Source organism: Telmatherina bonti, assembly GCF_933228915.1.
Source record: "Telmatherina bonti genome assembly, chromosome: 10".
Lineage (NCBI taxonomy): Eukaryota > Metazoa > Chordata > Actinopteri > Atheriniformes > Telmatherinidae > Telmatherina > Telmatherina bonti.
Window position 1 is genome coordinate 21,300,825 of NC_136628.1, and position 18,282 is coordinate 21,319,106.

Genomic DNA, 18,282 nt, shown 5'->3' on the forward strand with positions numbered 1-18,282 from the left:
AGTAGCTCGTGTTTTTTTTCTCAGCTTTTATTTTTTTTCTTGTAGTGATGAAATTTGTTCATTCTGGAATTATGAAACCGTCACCTGATTGGTCAGTTTGTCTCTCTTTGCTTCTTCCAAATCATATGACACAAACAACTGAGCTCAGTGATAATTGTAACACACTCTGTTGTTGCTCCTCATTTTTCTTGAAAATGCTACTTATACATGTATCACAACAAGACCCACTGGACCCCACTAGATGGTCACGCTTTTTTTTTTTTTTTTTTATCTCGCAAGAGCAAGTCACAACAGAAGTAATTTCAGCTTCCCCTTTTAATTTATAACAGGCTATGGTTCTTTCAGTAAAAGCCAAACAGTCTGATGTTATCTGATTTACATGAGAGCATGCCATCGCTGCTCTTTGTCCATTGCAACATCGTATTAAAATAGATCCAGTATTATATGTAGTTTTTCAATGTCAACATCTTATTTGAGATCTGAACTTTAAGAATTTTCAGAACAATTTTATATTCAGAACTTTACCATTGATTGAAACAAGTTTCAGTACATTTATAATGTTTAAAATGTTTCACTTACTATTATTAGTCTCCATCCACACACATATCACAAATTAACATGTACATCGCTGCATGCTTGCAATCAGTTGAGTTTAGGCAACTTTTAATGTAAACACAAAAGCACCAGTCCACATCCTGATTAAACTCTGTCTTTTTATTCTGCCTTCACCTTAATCCTTATACTGTTGTAAAAGGGATTTGCTGGGAAAAGTCTGTTGGCTTACCACACAGATCCAAGGGTGGGATTGGAAGGAACAGAGAAACTGCTTGCTCATCCTTTATCAGCAGGAGCGCATGAGTCAGCGCGGTTCTTACACTCGGACTTGTTGCAACACACAAAAAAACACAAACACAAGCGCGCAGACACCTCAAACACACACTGCCTCCTTGCCTCCCTCCCTCTCACATACTCACACACAGGCCATATGACTGAGTCAAGCTCAGTTTTTAGTTTGTAGCAGAGTTGAGATAAGGTTTTCTGAGAAACAGTCTGGTTGGACAGCATTCCATTTAGCAATATCCATGTGTGCAAGCCAGTTGGGACTTTTTTTAACACCATAAGAGACTCGAACAAAGTCTGCTCTATAAGGTAGGCATGTTTTCTGTTGTAACATAAAAATTTAAACAATGTTTGTGACAGTGGGGAATTGGCAAATTTATGTATTTTGTGTGTATGTGTCTGTCTTTTGTGTACACACAGATGTCCCTGATGGCTATGTCTACTCAGCGATCTTCTGTGTTTACATTTGAGTCTACGGTGCATTCCTCCCATGTACTACGCTGGTTGAACGAACAGCGTTGCCGGGACTCGTTGTGTGATGTTACAGTGCTGGTGGAGGGTCAGAGTTTCCGAGCCCACCGCTCGGTGCTTGCTTCCTGTAGTGAGTACTTTGCTCAGAGGATCTCTTCCCTTCTACAAGGAGCGGTTATCACTCTGCCACAAGAGGTGAGACGCTGCCATCCCAGGCTGCCATACAGAAACAAAGCACATACATATAAACTCCACTGGCTCACAGATGAAAGTGAAGTGAGAAAAGTGACTGAAAGGCTTATTTCCTCAGTAACTGTTCTTGTGTCATAGATTGGGGAATTTTGTTTTTTTTTTATTTTTATCCAGTCTGAGTCAATAAGCCTAAAGATATCAGATAGCAGACAAATATAATTATTGAATGAAAATCATTTAACACTCATTGGATGCAAAAAATAAAATCTAAGTTCGTAACTATTATTTGGGATTATTATTACCATTACAAAGCTCTTTATCAAATTCTGTCAGCATGTTTGATTTGCTTTTATTCTAATGAATTATAATTCTTCCATTTGCTGCAGAGTGAAAAATCTGAAAGTAAAGCAGATCCTGTGATAATATTTGGCCTTTTATTTGTACATGTCTATCTGAAGAAACTAAAAATAAATTTTGGAAAAACATCTAGTCAGTCCTTTTCAACTACTGTAGTGAACTTACTAGAGAAAAAAAGTTCTCATGTGCGTCCTTTCTCGTCTTTGGCAGGTGACTGTGGCTGGTTTTGAGCCATTGCTGAAGTTTGCCTACACATCCAAACTCAACTTTGGGAAAAACAATGTCTTAGATATACAAAATTCAGCCACCATTCTTGGTTTCAGAGACCTAGATGGGGCTTGTTTTGATTTCCTCCTCCCAAAGTTCTTTTCAAGTAACAGCAGTTCTCCCCTCTTTCTGAGAAAAACCTGTTGTAAAAACAAGTGCAAGAGACAATTATCTAAGGAAAACTGTGGCGCAGAATCTGACAGTGCGTTGTTGGATAACAAAGAAGTAAAACCAGTTGCTGACTCATCATCTCAGCAGGAAGGAACTTGGGACTGTAACAAATCAGTGAACAACAAAACAGGAATTCAAAACATCACCGACGCTGAAGCACCTGTAGCTGAGGACATGAATGATCTTTTCATGCAGTGTCCAAAGTATCGCAAGTTTCAGCTAGCTTGTGGCAAAGAAATGTGTGTCCCTCGGAAAAGCCTGGCTAATCCAGTAACACCAGGAAACAGGAATGACAGTGTCCACCCCTGCTTGCCATGTTCCAGCAACACTGAAACCTCTAACACAGGCAGAGAGAGTAATGGAATGGCTGAAAAGCTACAGGAAGCTGAAAATCATGAAACAAGAACAGAGAATTGTGAGAACACATGGGGAGTTAACATGGTCCGCCAATATACATTTGAATTAAAGGGAAAATGGCGGGATGACGTGACAGAGAGAGGCGCTATTAAGCTGGAGGAAAAGATGCCACACACCTCTGGAAGTGGCTCTTTAGAAGTAAACATTGCCACGACTGGTCATCAAAGGTCATCAGAGTTAATACTATCCCCTCTAAGAGCCTTAGACAATGACTCTGCAATGACTGGGTCACCGGGGCATGAGATGTTTGACAGTGATAGTAACAAAATGAAGGAAACAAGAGAGACAGGTGAGCTAGTAGAGGTAGAACCTGGGAGAACAGGATCAGATAATGCCTCTCTAGAAAGAGGAAAAGGAAGACAAACAGGCAACGTGGAAAGAATGGCCATCGCATCAGATAATGCCAAAATAAGAAGCACCATGGAGAATAAAGTCTCTGAAGATCTTCCCAGTCAGTTTGGGTCTGATAAAAGCACATTTCAGCTAAACATCCAGAACCCTGAGGCAGGATGTTCCACCGATACAGGAGGCAGATGGGCCCAGAACACTTCTTTAGAGTGGCCAAAGCTTTATAAAAACCTCACCTCCACACAAAGTACCTGTCCATTCCTGTCGGATCTGGATCTAAAATGTCAATGGAAGCCAACAGGGATGTCAGAGTGTGAGGGAGCGTCGCCATCGGGAGTTTCTTCTGTCAACTCAGGGGAAGATGGAGACTCAGAGACAGAAACAGAGGGAGACAGTGAATCCTCCGCAATAGAGAGAGCCCGGCAGGTGAGCAGATAAACGGTGAAGCAAATTTGCTGATAATCTGCTGTTGTGTGCTGTTCTTCTGCACGTCTGCCTGCTGAATCACAAATCCATGTTGGTCAGAAGAAAAAAAAAAGCTGCGTCACCTGCAGTTGCTTCACTTATATCTCTTTTAGATAACACTTGAAGTACTTTTTATCATACACAAACTGGTGTCTGAAGTCATGCGAAGTAGGTTAGCTATAGTGGCACTAAGTTAGTTATTAACCCAGGCAAAGATATTATGTGTGTGTTTGAGCGTGTTTATATGTCCCACTCATTGGTTCAGAGTCCACTTTAGCCAAAATTCCCAGATCAATCTTCTGAGTGAGTAATGATGATAAGCCAAACCACAGGTTTCAGGAATCTCTCCTGAACAAAGTATCTGGGTTAAATTGAAAGTGGTGACTGTGCAAGCAAAGTTAAGGGCATTTCATGTCTTTTATTGGACCCAGATTAAACACTACAAGATTTATACAGCTCCTGTAAACTGGTGAGTGTACATTTCCTGTTGCAACTTTGCTGCAGCAAATTTCAGCAGGTTAATAATTACCAGCTTGGTGAAAATATAACTCTGTGAACTCCATCCGTTTTTGCATGGCTTGCATTTCTATCTGTACATTTAAACAAACTCTACATTGATTGGATTTAACTCATTAAACTGTATCATGGGGTCACTCTGAATAACATTTAGCCAAAGGAATATATGCAGAGTATTCCTCTCACTGCTCAAACAAGTAATCAGACCTTTCTTACAAGCCTGTTTCTCCAAAGCACGTGTGTGAGTCCTAAACTCACAGGGAACATTTGTTGCACAAGCAATTATAATATCATGATACTGAAAGCTTGACATTATTGGGGGGGAAAAGTTTATTGAAGGAGCTCATTGATTTATGCAGGTCTTCTCTTGCTGTCGTGTTATCTTTGTATACGTTTGTATGTCCTATTGGTTTTCTCAGGTGAAGTTACCATTCCCTGTGGACTGGATAGTGAACCTGAGCCGAAATGACTTCCAGCAGCTGCTGAAGCAACACGACTTTACCCGAGAACAACTGGATATTGTCCATGACATGAGACGGCGCAGCAAAAACCGCCTCGCAGCTCAGCGTTGCCGCAAGAGAAAGCTAGACTGCATATATAATTTGCAGTGTGAAATCAATAAACTGGTAAGGAAAAAAAAGGATTTCTTGAAACTAAAACACTTTTCATTAGATTGCTTCTGCCTTTCAGTCACGCTAATCAGATTGTGTATTTCACAGAAGACAGAGAGGGAAAAACTGATCATGGAGAAGAGTCAGCTGAGCCAACAGAAGGTGAAAACATGTCACAGCGTCACAGTTTTATGCCAGCGGGTCTGTGATGAGGCAAATCTTCGACCAGAGCAGCTCCAGGTGTTGACCAAATACATCTCCTCAGACTGCCCTTTGTCCCCTTTCTTTCCTGAAAGTGGCACCTTTCTATCACAGCTTGGATTGCCACTCAAGCCACATACATCTCCCACTACATGCTCTGATAGTCTTGATTCATATGAGACATCTGAGGAGGATCCATCCAGGTCCAGCAGGGACACACTCACAGGAAACCCTTTTCTTTAGATACACATCCAACATATATAACTCTTCCCTAAGATCATGATGTCAGATAAACTGTATAGCCTGTTTCATTCAGTACACAAGGACGTCATGTTCTTTGGCCTGGCTGCTGTATAAAGTACTAAGATCTTTTGAGTTTTTGTTGTTGTTTTTTTGTTTCTCTGTGTATCTGCTACCTTTTCAATTCAAAACAAACATTGAAAAAACAAATATCCATTCCACTGTTACTTTTCCAACACTTACAAGTCTACACCAGTGTTTTGCAACAAATACATCTGGCATTGCAGATTGCCTGGTACAGTTCTTTTCATGCTGAAAGAACAACCAGGTTGCATGTAGATATCATCAACTTTATGAATTACAGGTATTTGTAACATGCCTCCAGGTAGCTACAAATCCATCATTATTTACATAAACTTCAGAACTTTTGTAAAACATTGTATGTACTGTAGTTTTGTGCAGTATGGCTCCTTGGAATGTGCCCTCTCACACAGGGTGCAATTCACCACAACATTTTGCACCAAAACCACACAGCTGAACAAAAATACTTGACATTGTGTGCCATGTTTACCTTTTTTGATGTTCTGTCTGACTCTCACTTATTTGGTTGTCATTGTGGTCTCCTTGCGCCAGCTGACCACAGTGACATAGCTCTTTTAAGTAACACAGAGCTCGCAGAGCTTTGACGAACTAAAACAGACCTCACAAAATTCATTTGAATTAAATGTATTACAAAGTTCTTTCCAAAGAAACTGAACTTAGATGTGTCAGCAAAGTTTAGGAGACAACTAGTCTCATTATGTACCACTTTATTTCTCTATCCTGTTTCACAGCAGACCTTACACTAGATGAAAGTATTGTGTGTTGCCTGTAATAGAATTCCTTTAACATACTTTTCTAAATCACTGCCAGGGATTAAATGAACAATATATATACAACTCATCAATGAAACGACAAAACCTGATTTATGTTTGTTTTTAATTATTTTTCTGTCAACATAAAATTATTTCATTTTGTTTTATGTATTCCATTTATTGCATTATTTTCTGCAAGTTTTAGGATGATTTTTGCGTTTTGACCTTTGCTTGTTGCAAACACTTTATACTCATTATGAGACCACACAGAAGGCCTCTTGTACCCTCCTCTGTGATTCCTAGATCTACTTTTTTGCCAATCATGTAAAGATTTGCCTTCATTCATTATGATCATCTCAATACAGATGTTTTTTTAAATGATTTACAAATTGTCATGAATTGTGTTGTTCATACATACTGTCTATACATTGATTTTATAAGGAAAAAACAATTGATTACAAAGTATTTTTATGACTGTAGATATTAAGGATATTATGTTTCATGAAAAATACGTCTTTCTCTCCATCGAAGTGACCAGACTTTGCACTCAGTCTGCATCATGTGTTACTCTGGTGCTTAGTGTCCCCTAGTGGCTGTTCCTGTAAGTTACAACCCTACTGTTATTTTTTCAGTGCTCTGAAATGGCTGTGTCCCTCATTTTATACTGTCCTCTATCTGGATTTCTGTTTTTATTTTATTTATATTTTTTAAGTTAAATGTGAAAAAAAATCAATCAATATTGAGTTTTAATCCAAAACCAGGCAGACTTTCCAAACTACTTCAAACAGTAAAAATGTGTTTGTTCTTTCCAGCATTTGTTGTGATACTGTTAGGCCATAGAAAGACATCAGGAATATTAATCAGATATAAATTCCACCTGTACTCATAGTGAGTGATAAATGGCTACACTCATGAAGCCTATAGTGGAACCATCCTTACTTTTGGACAGATGTGTAAATGATTTAATGCTACTACTCATCTTTTATGCATCTCCCTCCTGAATCTGGGTTAGTTACAAAACTATATAGAATTCTGCCAGTCACAATAATGCTTCCAAAGAAGTGATAGGAGGGGAATAATTTATTTATGTGATTCCATATCAGAGCAAATAGTGTTTTCTTGAACCAGGATGTGATGCAGATCTTTTAGTAAAGGTTTACCCTGTGGGAGCACTGAACACTGATATACCTGAGTATATCCAATGCATCCAATTAGCACTGGATCAATATGAAACCCATGAACAGTCCTGGTTGGGTCTTATTGGGCGGGCTAGTAGCGAGTAGTTATGTCTTAGCAGGAGCCAAAAGCAAATGGCCAAATTTATTCCCTCATGCAAACAATAATCTACAGTCATACATCCAACTAATGAGAACCTGAGAGTCCTGTTTCAGCCTGAACAGACAAACACTAACAGACATATTTCCCAGTCTAAACTAAGTTACTTATAGAAGTTAATTCTCTGGCACTTAAAGTGATTTGTTAAACTCTGCTCAACTCAAAATGGTTTATTCCAGGTTAAAGGTGAAAGTGTTCCAGTGTTAAATTATATTGAAATGTGTTCCAAAAACAGCAAAAACAGGATATGCGTGAAATGTTTACATTTATTTGACTGTTGCACAATAAATAACAACTAAGTCTAAACCTGAAGCAGTGTAAACAGCTGTTGATGTTCAGTTTGGTCTCTCTACAGGAGCACATAATGAAATAATTACTCACAAAGCACTGTTCTGTTCTCGTATGTGTCTGAGACATCCATAGTGTGACTCTGCTAGATCTCACATGATGAGTCACACACTTTCACAATGAGACTGGTCTGTAAAAAAAAAACCTTTGTTTAAATCTATCATACATTTATGTGCATGCTGTTAATTATTGACAAGTACATAACAAGTACAATGACAATGTTGTATTTGCTTATAAACACTGTGCAAAGTGGAGAAAACAACATATGTCAGTGGATCGTTATTTTATATTTACATAAATACCATGAAACCACATAATCACTTAATTGCATCCATAATTGGACATGCAGCACCCCAAGAAACTAATCTGAGGTTAATATGAAGTCCAAACTCTTCACTAAGGTCGTGGTTCCCATTCATGCTCTGCCAGGGCTGTGCTTGTCAGTCTAATTCAGACCACCTAGGTTTACCGAATGGCTATCTGCTGACAGTAATACTCAGAAAAAACACTCTCCACTCTTTTCATTGCCAGATGATCAACAGCACTTTTGCCCAGTTGAAGTCTAGCATTCTTTCCATGGTCTATTCAAGGTTGCCTATTCAGGACACATTCTCAGGTTAATGCCTACAATGAACTTCTCTTGCATCTTTGGATTGCTGGACTCTGACATACGCTTTGTTTCTGAACCACCAAGCCTTGCCAATCAATTCTATTAAGTACCTGAATTCTGCCTGCATGACGATTGACCGTTGCCTGTTTTTGACCATGTTACTGGACTCTAGACTCTTTTTCAGGTCTCCTCTTCATCCAAGGATCAAGCCTCAACAGCGATGCCGTCCTCTCATCCCATCCTTTGGTACTATGCTACTGTTTGGCTGAATTTCCAGGTCCTCGCGCTTGCGTATTACAAGTAAGAAATAAGTCTGCCTTGGCTTTGTGCAGAGGATGCAACTTACAACAAAACATAGAAGCTGGTCTTCCAAAATGAGGAAACCACCTTGACACAGAAGAAACAAGAAGCTCTTTATAAGTCTATTTTTTTTAACATTGTGTGTGAGAGGAAAAGGTGAAGAAAGAATACGGAAAAGGTAAATGTGTGTAAACTCTAGGGTGTGTATATGCATGCAGAGAGAAATGGCATTACATAGTGTCACAGCATACCCTTAGAAAAATGCTCCAGTTACCATGGATACTTAGGTTTGGACAAATGAACTTGTAACTCTCCTGATTATGACTGAAAATATTACATATTTATCTGATTTTGAAAAGTTTGAAATAACTTTAGTAAAATGGTTTGAACCAACCCCCAACCACAAGCAATTATGTCTGATAAATTGGTTAAAGCCAAACTGCCCCAGCCGACCTACCCACTGTCCACATCTCCAAGGCGTTTGTGTGTCTGAGTGTTTAACTCAATAACTGCTTGGCTCCAACCAAGCTGTTGCTAGATATAAATATGTTGTCACTTCAGCTAGAAAAATTAAATAAGTCTTGCACAACAGTCAGGTGTGGGTGGATTTTAAGCAATTTGACAAAGTACATTCACCATATTACACTTATAAAAGCGCACTGTAAATAACTTAAAAGCACTAAAAAAAAAAATGTTAAAAAGTAGCACAACCTTCACTAAAAGTGGTCTGCAGATCTCTCTTTGGCTTGTGCAGAATAACTATAAAGGAAGCCTGCTTCACTTAGTTGCACACATTTCAACTGTTTTAGTGGCTGAGAAAGCACAGTAATACATACATTTGTGGAAAATACCAAGGATGCATGTTCGTCTTTTTTCATTCAATGATTACAAACAGCAGAGGTGTTACTTGCCAATAAAAGTTTAAGTATCACAATGTAATCTCCTATTAAAAACTGTTTTGGTTTTTTTTTTTAAATAAATCTGCAACTTCTGAGTCAGTGTAAGCTTACTCTACAAAAAGAAGAAACACAGAGAAACCTTTCGACTTTGGTATGTACCAAAAGCCCCACTGCACCACCCTGAATGTTGTTTCCATTTCCTTAGCTGGCTACATGCTGTCGGTCCCTCTTAGTCCTGCTGCGCATCCATTCTTTCTGATTCCGCCATCTTCCTTTCTTTATTTGAGGCAACCTGAGCAGCTCATCTGCCTGTTGGAGTCGATCTGTGGTGAGATGGTGTCTGGTACCACTGACTTAAGGATGTCATTCTCTGTGGCCATGATGTGCTTGACCAGGAAGTTTGCAGCTTCACTGATATTGAGATTGTCCTAAAGGAAAAAGTGTACTGTCAAGTGTGGCACGTGAAATGTTTATATACACAATTCATAGCAAATCACACAAAAAAAATCCTGCTTTGAATTAAAATTTATATAAGGACAGATAGCATGCTCTCACAGTAATGAGAGGTATATACACCATGTATATCCCCTCAGAAAAAGTCAGAAAATGTTGAAATGGTACCAAAAATACAACTCTTACATTTACTTCATGTTACTGCAAACTCTATGAATTAAGATATTTCCTACATTGTTCCTGACTTGCAAATTTAATTTCCTTTGTTAACATGAATCAATTTATGCATTTTTGACTTGTAAAAAGCAAGAAAAAAATGTATTTATGTTTCTATGTTTTTCTATGTAAAAACTTTCACCAACGTTTTTACATAGTTAACTGGCATTTGCTCATGTAACTGCATTGTTGTAGTTTAAGATTTTTTAACAAAAATGCATCAACCCTGTTTTAATTGGCTATCAATGAATCACAGAGTTCAAATGTGTCCAACTTAAACTTGTATTTATGTTTTTGCAGGACAGAAATGACTCCACATACTTAAAGGGGTGCTATTATGGTATTTCGAGTTTTCTGAGCTTTCAACAGTGTTACAGTGTTGAATCCTCATCAGACATGGGAACAGCACCGTTTTTTATCACCTAAACGCATGTTTGAGTTTGAGTTCCAGCAAGCTCTCCGTTCGGTTTCCATAGCGACGAAAAACGCGTCATTTTAGAGAGTTTTTTCTACTTCAAAATCCTTGTTACATCCCGGGGGATAAGGTTCGGTGATTGGTTACCTTCTACTGGTTAACTAGGGCATGTACAAATACATCAGGCGGGTGGAAAACGTTGTATAAAGTTATTTCGAACGATGGCTGGTTAGTTTACCAAATCCACATCCTGCTGCATTCGTTGCTGTGGGTTGCTGTTTTCCACTTCGTTTTCAGGGTCTGACTCAGGTTCCACCATGTAGGGCTGTATGCTATGTGTTGACATTGTATTATTTATGTTTTGTTTTGTTTTGTTTGTTTTTTTTTTGTTTGTTTGTTGTTGTTTTTTTTTAGTTCATATTAGCCTAATCCTTCTGTTTATGAGATGTTACAATGACGGCGAAAGCAGGTGCGGTGCGCGCTCCCGACGTAGTACAGTGGCGGGAGTCGGGCCTTAATGCGGAAGAGTCTCAATTCACTCGTTTTGCCCGCAGGCTGATCTGACAGCCTACGGAGAGGGTCGGTCTGAAGTAAATAAAGCGATTGGTGACAATCAAATGCACATAATAGTTCCACTTTAAATCATTTAATGGCATCATAAACAAAAAAGGGAGGATATTAACATGCATGTAACCTTTCTAGAACACAGTTTTAAGCACTCCAAATATTTTATTTATTGTATTTTTTTAACAAACGGAAGATGTTTTGCTTATTTTTGTTCCCCAAAGACAAATACTATAGTTTGTGCATTTTTGCTTTATATAATGGCTTTAGACACTTTCTTAGCTATAAGATATGCTTTTTAAAAAGAAGAAGAAAAAAATCCCTAAATTACACAAGTCTGAAGCTTGTGTATAAATTATTACATAAACAAACAAATAAATGAGTGCCTTTATTAATTATTATTATTATTATTATTATTCAATAATTTAGGGTTGTAAATTAATATAACCATTTTATTCTTAGACACTACCAGGTGGGTACATCTCTCTGTAAAGCTTCTGGCAGAACATGCTTATTGTGAACTTTGACCTCTCAGAATGTTGAGTCCTGATGCCACATGACTGGCAGCGCACCTACATTGTTCCAACACCTGCGTGTCAACAGAGGATGTGTGATTAAAGACAACATTAGCAGCATTTAAATCTATGTTTAAACTTTTTAAAGTGAAAGTCTGTGGATGCAAAGGGATTAACCCAGGTGTCACAGTAAAGCAAAATGTTTGGCAGGTTAAGAAAATATGTTGTACAGAAAATATTTGATCAAAATATTATTGTTTCTTAAAATTTAGGGAAAAAAAAACTTGATTAACCATAAATTTTTCAAGAGAAAATGTCTTCTCTGTTTCAGGGTGGTTCTGATATCACAATAAAGGTAATTAGTTTGAGCATTTCAGTCAAGTAAACTATAACAAACTTAGTCATTAGCTATGTAGATTTAAATGAAGATCCCATCACTTTCAATTCACTTTATATAACTTTTCTTTAAAAGCTGAGTTTCTTGTAACACAAGAGATTCATAGCACCAGGCAGTTGAATCTGTTTCCATGAGGATATGAAATTCCAACGAGCTCTGAGGAGATGTTTGTTAATGACTGCAAGGACTCGAGTGGGATGAGATCTGAGCGGCGGTGGTGGGGGCTACTCACGCCAGAGACTGGCTGCCTGGCTGATTTAACATCACAACTTTATGCTACATTGAAAACCTTTTTTTATCATTATTTTTGTGCTTAGAGAGATTCCGTTTTTATTGATCAAATGCATACTGACAGAAGAAGAACACAAATATAAAACTGTTTAGTTTAAAAGAGGAGAAAAATAAAGGTTAGCTCAATGGAAAGACAAGTTTCATTCCATCTGTAAACAACACTGTAAAATTACCACAAGACTGTGCTCAACATAGCAAGCAGCTACTTTATTTTACAGCCACAAGACTTGGCACAAGACTTGAGCTACTCCTAGACCTCAACAAGATAATGAACCACCAAACACTGGGGAAAAAAAACTTAAACAAAAAAGGTAAAGTGGTGAGTTTGATTTAATCCAAAGCAAGGTTACTGCAATCAGAAGTCTATGTGTTTCTTTGTTGAAAAGATTAAATGGTATAAGCTAATTAGGAAAATAAAACGACCTACAAAATGTCCCTAAAGGTTCCCTGATATGACTGCATGACGTTTACTCTTCTTTAGAATAAGAACCAGTACTGGGGTTTCTTTCAAAGCTTAGATTATAGTTGTTTTTTTTTTTTTTTTAAAGTCTTTTCATTGGGTCTCTACACGCTAAAAAAATTTTCTATTTCTCATTTTAAATAGTTTACAGACCAAAGAGACAACACATCCTTAACAACAAAGAGGATGTATAACGACTGATAGCATCTATCAGTATCTACCACATCTAGAACTGTCAAGAGTCCATCATGTCAGGCTTCAAGATGTCTGCTTATCACCATGACACGATTCTATAAATCATTCAACCTTGAGTGTGTTTCAGGTGAAAATAATTATCTTTAATTTGACTAGGCAGTTAAAACAATGAATGAATGAATGAATGGATGGATGAATGATTGAATGAATGAATGAATGATGGTAATAAAATGGGTTAATTTAATCTTTGAATTCCATGGACACAAAAAAATGTTTCTAAGCCACATTAATAGTGAAAGTAATTGAGTTGCTACAGTTGTAGAATGCATATTTTGATGTTTTTCTTGCATCAAAAGAGAAATAAATTACATAAATAATCAGTATCAACCATCAAAAGTTGTTCAAGTCATTATTTTTAACATAACTGTTGCTATTAACCCAGAATAACACAACTGGTGCATCCCGATTAGTATCTATACTGTAATAACTGGCACACTGGATAGAATTTCTTGATTAAAAGTAAAATTACGAAGACTCTGGAGCTTTTATTAGTTTAAAAAAAATGGTTTCACTTCTCTCCTCACTTGCTTCAGACCAAATCTTATCCGACTTCTTTGGTATGATTTTGCTGAACTGATCCATTTAAGGTGACTCATGACTGAATCATTCATCCAATTACCTGTAGAGTGTGATTTTTGGGAGTTCTAGTATTTTCAAATACTTTTCAAGAATGAGTTTCCAAATGGTTCTTTGAAACTAATTATTTGGTACATTACATTTGGCATGCGCCCATTTGGACATTAAAATTCTACCATTGTTTAATATAAAACCATTTGGGAACAATGCAAAAAAAAAGAGTTAAACTAATTGCAAATGCCTCAACATTGTGATTGTCACTGGCAAACAGAGTATCTTAAATTAGGTGGGTTTTACCTTGGCGGAGGTCTCAAACCACCCAACAAAGCCATGGTCCTTGCAGAACTGGTCCATTTTGATGCCATTGTTGGTCAGTTCCCTGCCTTGGTCACACTTGTTAGCCAGCAACACAGTTGCAATGCTCTGTCCATTTGCTAACATTACTTTAGAATCCAGGTCCTCTTTCCACTTAATGACGGCCTCAAAGGTCGTGGGCCGTGTAACATCGAACACAATGAAGGCTCCCATTGCTTCACGATAATACACTCGTGTCATGTTCCCAAAACGTTCCTGACCTGAAAGAGCAAACAAACATGGAGCCTCACTCATTAACATTACAACATATCCAGACATGAGTCTGATGAGAGATTTTCATTGTCTTACTGCATTTTTGTGGTAAAACAGCAAATGCAGCTGGCATTATGACTGCAGTTAGCCGTGCCAGCATTTCCATGAAACAGCACATTCCCAAGGTATTACTGTCACGTTGTACTTAAACAGATGCTCAATGCAACTCCTTGTTCCAACTTATTATCAGCAAACTTACATAAAAATTGCAGTTAACAGGTGATTTCTACATTGTCATGTCTGTGATCAAATATAAACTTCTTCATATGTCTATGAGTTTTTTCTTTTTATCCTAATGTAGGACATGGAAATTAATTAGTTGTCAACATGACATTCCCTCAGGTTTTGTGATTTAGCACTTAGCACCTTATCCATCTTGCTAAGCAATGTTGGTCCTCGCAGTAGTAAAGTTAAAAAGTTGAGCAATATTAATGAATGAGAGTGGCAACTTTCAGCTTACATTGTACATTGTAAGAGGAAATGGAAAGTCTGACTGTTTATGGATGAACAGCTTCCTTATTTCATGGTAGAAATTTTCATCACTCAAAAGGAAGCAGTGGTGAGACAGCAGCCTCACGCGTTACTTGACACACTGTCATTCTTTACGCAGTTGGTGAAATCTACAGCTTTACAAAATGGGGCTTATTCCCTAAATCCTAATAAAACAAGTATTTCTTACTTCCTGTCTATAGTTTCTGTGTAGTTCAACTCCAACCAGTTAGACAGATGTGACCCATAATCCAATTTCACAGTTCATTATTAGCCGCTTAAAGCATGCGCTTGCATGCGTTTGTGTGTGTGACGGAGCAAGGTTGTTTTGTTTGTTTTTTTGTTTGTTTTATTTTGGGCTACAATGACACTCCTGTGACTGGCCTTTAAATCTTCCTCACATGAGTCTAATCACATGATGTCACATCATACCTGAAATGAATGACTGTCACTGAGTAATAGTATGCTGGTCTTCGTGTGTGTGTGTGTGTGTGTGTGTGTGTGTGTGTGTGTGTGTGTGTGTGTGTGAGAGAGAGAGAGAGAGAGAGAGAGAGAGAATACTTTGTGTCAGCAGCTCCCCAGTGACAGAGCATATTTAGTTTGTGTTTCATAATTTTACAAGAGTCATGCCTCACTGTCAGCTTGGAGTCTTATCTTGTAAAACTATCAACCTTTCAGGAACTAAGGCAGCATTGCTACACTTTTAGGCTTTCTTAAGTTTAAAACGACTCTTTGTTTCTTTATATTTTAACATGAAAAATCCCCCAAATGAGCCATAAACGTGTGGAATTCTAATTAATTACTTTAGCTTCTGGGGACTTTGCAGATGGTGAAACTCCTTCTGACACTTCACTGTGAAGCAAGAAAATAATAATAGGTACACGTTTAATGACATTACTGTCTCACCTGCAATGTCCCAAAGCTGAAGCCGGACAGTTTCGGAGTCCCAGTTCAACACTTTCAAGGCGAAGTCTACTCCGATCGTAGCTCTGTAGTTAGTGGAGAAGGTCTGGTGGACGTAGCGCCTGATGATGGAGGTCTTTCCGACCCCCAGGTCTCCGATGACCAGCACCTTGTACAGATGCTCCTTCCGGAGAGTCTGCATACCGTTGGAGTGTGATGGGTGATTGGTCATCCCACCTGTTGGATTTCAGAGGCAGCAGCTTCTCGTAACGTTGTTTCGCTATGAGTCTACGGCTCCTCGCGTCTCCCTTTGCGCACAGATGATGAGAACCGCCCTCCCTGTCGGGAGTGTGAGAATTCCCAGGGGTCGTCTTTGGAACCTTGTGACCTCCGCGTGCCGCACGCGGAGACGTGCTCTGCGCATCTGTCCAGCGATGGAGTCGTTTCTTTTTCCGTTTTTTATGCTTCATAATTTCATGTTTGATGTTCTTAATATGATTACCCAAAAGATTTTTTTTTAAAAAAGAAGGTAAACCCTCTTAAGTTACACCTAAGTTACTCCTTAGGTAACTAAATTACTCCTTATTTTATGCAGTAGTCACTCACAAATGATCAATATTAGATAATCGTGATGAATGCTGATTCCTTTTTAATATAGCCTAAATGACAATATTGGCCGAAGTTCTAAAAGAGTTTTGTTTTGTTTTGTTTTTTTGTTGTTGTTTTTTTTTTTAAATTAAATAAAAAATAAAAATAAATAAATAAAGTTATTTATGTTACATGCACTGCATTCGGGGTTAAATCTGCATCTGAGACTGTTTTTTTTTTTTTTTTTTTTAAAGACACTTTCTGTTTACATGGCTGGACCTTGATGTGATTTTATGACAGTTGTTTGGGATATTGTAAATACTCTGACACTTCAAATGTCATGGTGGTTTACTTTTCTTTAACCGCCTCCAACAGGACAAAAGGTCATTTTACACGATATAAAATACTCTGTAAGACAAACTGCAAGTCAACATCTGTCCAAATGATGACCAACGAAGTGATTTATTAATGTTAATTATTTTCTCTCATGACATTCAGTTTGAGCTACAGCTTACAACACCCCGTTTGTTTGGGTCACACTTTCAGACCTTTTGGCTTGATGCAAACAGATCCTACAGCTTTGGATACTTGCTGTGCAGCCTAAACAACCAAATCCTGTTTGAACAAAAAGACAAAAATCCCAAATAAATGTAGCTATTGGATAATACAGTGGCACAAAGTCTCAGCATGTTGCTCTTCATGAAAACATAAATGGAGTTCAGTGTGAAGTAGGCCTGTGTGATGAGAAATATGAGAGAAATATATGTGAACAACCAGGCAGTTGTCAGTCTTCTCAGAAGCATCCCAGAAACTCCCACCTCAAGGTCAGACTGTTCTATAATCAGAAAAACTGCAAGCAATCCAAGAGCTACATCTTAGACTTGCATTCAATATGCATGTTCAATATTAAAATCTTTTACAGTAACTAGGAAAACAGCCTTAAAAATATGGTTCGTTTCTAAGTGTTGCAGCAGAAAGCCTCTCTAAAGAGAGAGAGGGAGAAAGGGACTGGGAGACAGAACGTTTCTACACAGCTTAGGTTTCTAAAATTGCATCTGAATAAACTTAAATAGAATTATGTTGCTTGGACAGACAAGGCCAAATTGAAGATGTAAGATCATAATTAGAATCACACTTGGAGAAAATAAATCACAACATTGTAGCAGGAACTTCACACACATTTCAAAGCTGTTCTGGGATGTGATGGTCAGTCACCAGAGTGTGTTAAATTATAACACAATGCAGAATATCACAGAAAGTCAATCTTGCCTGCTGTCATCAGCCTGTATAATTCTTCCCTCTGACATTAAACAGACTTGACACCTGGACTGATCTCCACAAAGAAACACGCACGATCACTCAGTTTAGTCAGTTTTGCATTCTTTGAAGTAGATTGGCATTGTTTGTATTTTTATGAGTATTTCTATTTTTAGTCTATAGCACTGTAACAAAGAAATATCCCCTGTAGAGCGTGTTTAAATCTGAATGTAACTTTTAGTAGTACAGTAAAATGGTCTGTTATGGTTCAGAATATTTTTCATGTAATGATCCTAAAGGCCAACCCTTCGATGGACTGGTGACCTGTCCTGGGTGTACCCTGCCTCTCGCCCACAGACTGCTGGGATAGGCTCCAACTTCCCCGTGACCCTTCGTCGGACTAAGCAGTTCGGATAATGTATGAATAAATGATCCAGAAGCCCAAAGTAGCAGTCCAGATAGCAGCTGTTTAAATGTTTCCAATACTAAAGACAAGAGCTCCAGTGCTTCCTTTATTGTCTTACACATAAAGGAACCACAAAATGTATTTTATTTGGCTTTGATGTAAAAAAAAAAAAAAAAAACTAATACAAAGTAACAGCACACTTATGAAGTGGAAGTAAGATAAATTACAAATAAAGATTTGTCATTTTATTAAAAATGTAACAAGCATGCAACAGTGGAATGATGACTGGTAACAGGGAGGTGTAAAAGATCTTTATGAGGACCCCTGTGAGATCGCCAGCATAGTCCTGAAGTAGTTTTACCGGGTCCTCTGTTTGGGCCAGCAGCTTTCTGAGGGTCTACTGACCTCAGTCCACTATTCTCCTATAG

At 38.1% G+C, this 18,282-nt stretch overlaps 2 protein-coding genes across 2 annotated transcripts; one reads left to right on the forward strand and one right to left on the reverse strand.

Moving 5' to 3' along the window:
* Positions 1–1,260: 1,260 nt before the first annotated feature.
* Positions 1,261–5,099, forward strand: bach1b (BTB and CNC homology 1, basic leucine zipper transcription factor 1 b; the record flags this gene model as incomplete). The annotated part of the gene is made up of 4 exons (XM_079247390.1): positions 1,261–1,506; positions 2,071–3,489; positions 4,464–4,670; positions 4,764–5,099. 4 exons carry the CDS (start codon positions 1,261–1,263, stop codon positions 5,097–5,099), a joined length of 2,208 nt encoding a protein of 735 aa, XP_079103516.1.
* A 4,621-nt stretch (positions 5,100–9,720) lies between these two features.
* Positions 9,721–15,835, reverse strand: rab38b (RAB38b, member of RAS oncogene family; the record flags this gene model as incomplete). The annotated part of the gene is made up of 3 exons (XM_079248311.1): positions 9,721–9,870; positions 13,882–14,159; positions 15,607–15,835. The coding sequence occupies 3 exons, from the start codon at positions 15,833–15,835 to the stop codon at positions 9,721–9,723; spliced, it is 657 nt and encodes a 218-aa protein (XP_079104437.1).
* Positions 15,836–18,282: the final 2,447 nt, after the last annotated feature.